Genomic DNA, 1,678 nt, shown 5'->3' on the forward strand with positions numbered 1-1,678 from the left:
TTTCGGAGACTATTTTCAGATGCTGGAGAGAAGCCGAAGAGCGATGAGATTGTCACCAAGGAGACATGAGAAACAGAGCCCAGCTCCGGGCAGCGAGGGGCTGCAGGGAGGGGAGGGAAGGGCTTCCTGCAAGCCCCAGGGCCCGCACATAGGGCTCAGCACCGACCCTGGCCCCTGGCAAAGAGCCAGCACATCCCCGTGGCAGGCGGGGGGACAACACCCGAAAACAGCAAGGGACAGGTCAGGGGACCCAACCCTTCCTTCCCCTGCTGCCAGGCTGGGCTGCTCTGTCCCCACTGGTCAGTGATCTGCAGGAGAGGCCCCAGGATATAAGGCGTACCCCAGACCCCAGCTATGCTGGGAGCTGCTCCCCCATGCAGGGGGGCACACTTACCTGCCGTGGGGCAGCAAGAACGACCTCCAGCTCAGGGAAGGACACAGAACGGTGAGATGGTGGCACAAATACTTCTTGTACCTAGCAAAGCGTGGGGAGAGCCAAGCTGCTCTACAGACCCGAAAGGGTCAGGGAGGCCCTGATGGGGGCAGATGGAGGCCAGGAGAGCAGCTGAGTGCTAAATTTTAATAGAAATCCTTAAGAAACAAAGGGAAAAGCGCAGAGCCCAGAAGAAGAGCACCAGCCTGCAGCCCCCACACACATGCTGCAGGTCACCTGGGAGAGCTGACAGCCCTACTGTCCTCACAACAAACCCCACAACTGGTACCCATGGTCTCTCTAACGTGCATGACTCAAACTTCACCCAGGCCCCGAGGCTGAAGGGGGGACCCAGGATGTTGGCACAGGCATTGAGAAAGGATGAAATGGGTTGGTTCAAAGTCCTAAGCTCTGCTCCTTCCAGAGGAGCAGAGTGGAGGATGGCTGGGGACTTCTCCAGGGGCCAGGCTGCAGTGGGGCAGGAGCAGACTCAGCTGCCCACAGTTCAGGACAAGCACATGGAGACACAGGCAAAGAAGGGCTCAGCCATGCTGGTCGGCTGACTCCAAGCTCAGCCAGCTCCCACACATCAAAGAAACCACCATGTCAGGCTTTAAGAGCAGCCTAGGACAAAGGCCAGCCAAACCTGAATTGCCCAGGCTTTGCTATTTGTTTTAAAGATGGAAGTCACACAGGTCTCCTCTTTACTCAGTAAAACAGCCCTCTCTAAAAACAGGCCCCACAAGTAAGTGTTCAGTACAGAGGGCTCCCATAGCCCATGCTCTCCGGAGCAAGCTCCTGTCTTTTCCTTTGAGGTAGGTTGAGGTGTCCCACAGGGAGGGACTGCAGCTGCCTGGTCACATCACCAGGGCGGTGTCAGAAAGGCAGCCAGCAGGTTTCTGGTCGGCTCCACCAGTGCACTTGTTGAGAGGTAATTTCTGAGTAGAGCTGGGCTCCAGGCATCTCTTGCGGCCCTCACCAGCTGAAGACAGGAGCGTGCTGCAGGAGAAAGGAGACCCCATGCTGCTTAGGGACAGTGAGAAAGGATCAAAAGGGCCATGGTGCAACATTCATCTGCAGTATCATTATACACAGACTCAGAGATAGGGCTGCTAGCCTCAGCTACTCCATCTCCTATCCCAGGCAGCACTACCCACCCCAACAGACATCCCAGACACTGATGGGACTTTAGGGTCACAGCTTAATCTCCCTGCTTGCGCATAGACCCAACTCCATCCTGGCCTG

General features: G+C 56.7%; 1 protein-coding gene across 1 annotated transcript in view; it reads right to left on the reverse strand.

Annotated features, from left to right (window-relative positions):
* Positions 1-1,290: 1,290 nt before the first annotated feature.
* Positions 1,291-1,678, reverse strand: part of TTLL4 (tubulin tyrosine ligase-like family, member 4) — an 18,818-nt gene continuing 18,430 nt past the window's right edge. Inside the window, exon 18 of the mRNA XM_010009668.1 lies at positions 1,291-1,432. Within this exon, the coding sequence (XP_010007970.1) occupies positions 1,291-1,432 (142 nt within the window). The remainder of the gene's footprint in view (positions 1,433-1,678) is intronic.

Source organism: Nestor notabilis, unplaced genomic scaffold (genome assembly GCF_000696875.1).
Source record: "Nestor notabilis isolate BGI_N333 unplaced genomic scaffold, ASM69687v1 scaffold30402, whole genome shotgun sequence".
In the NCBI taxonomy this organism is placed as follows: domain Eukaryota; kingdom Metazoa; phylum Chordata; class Aves; order Psittaciformes; family Psittacidae; genus Nestor; species Nestor notabilis.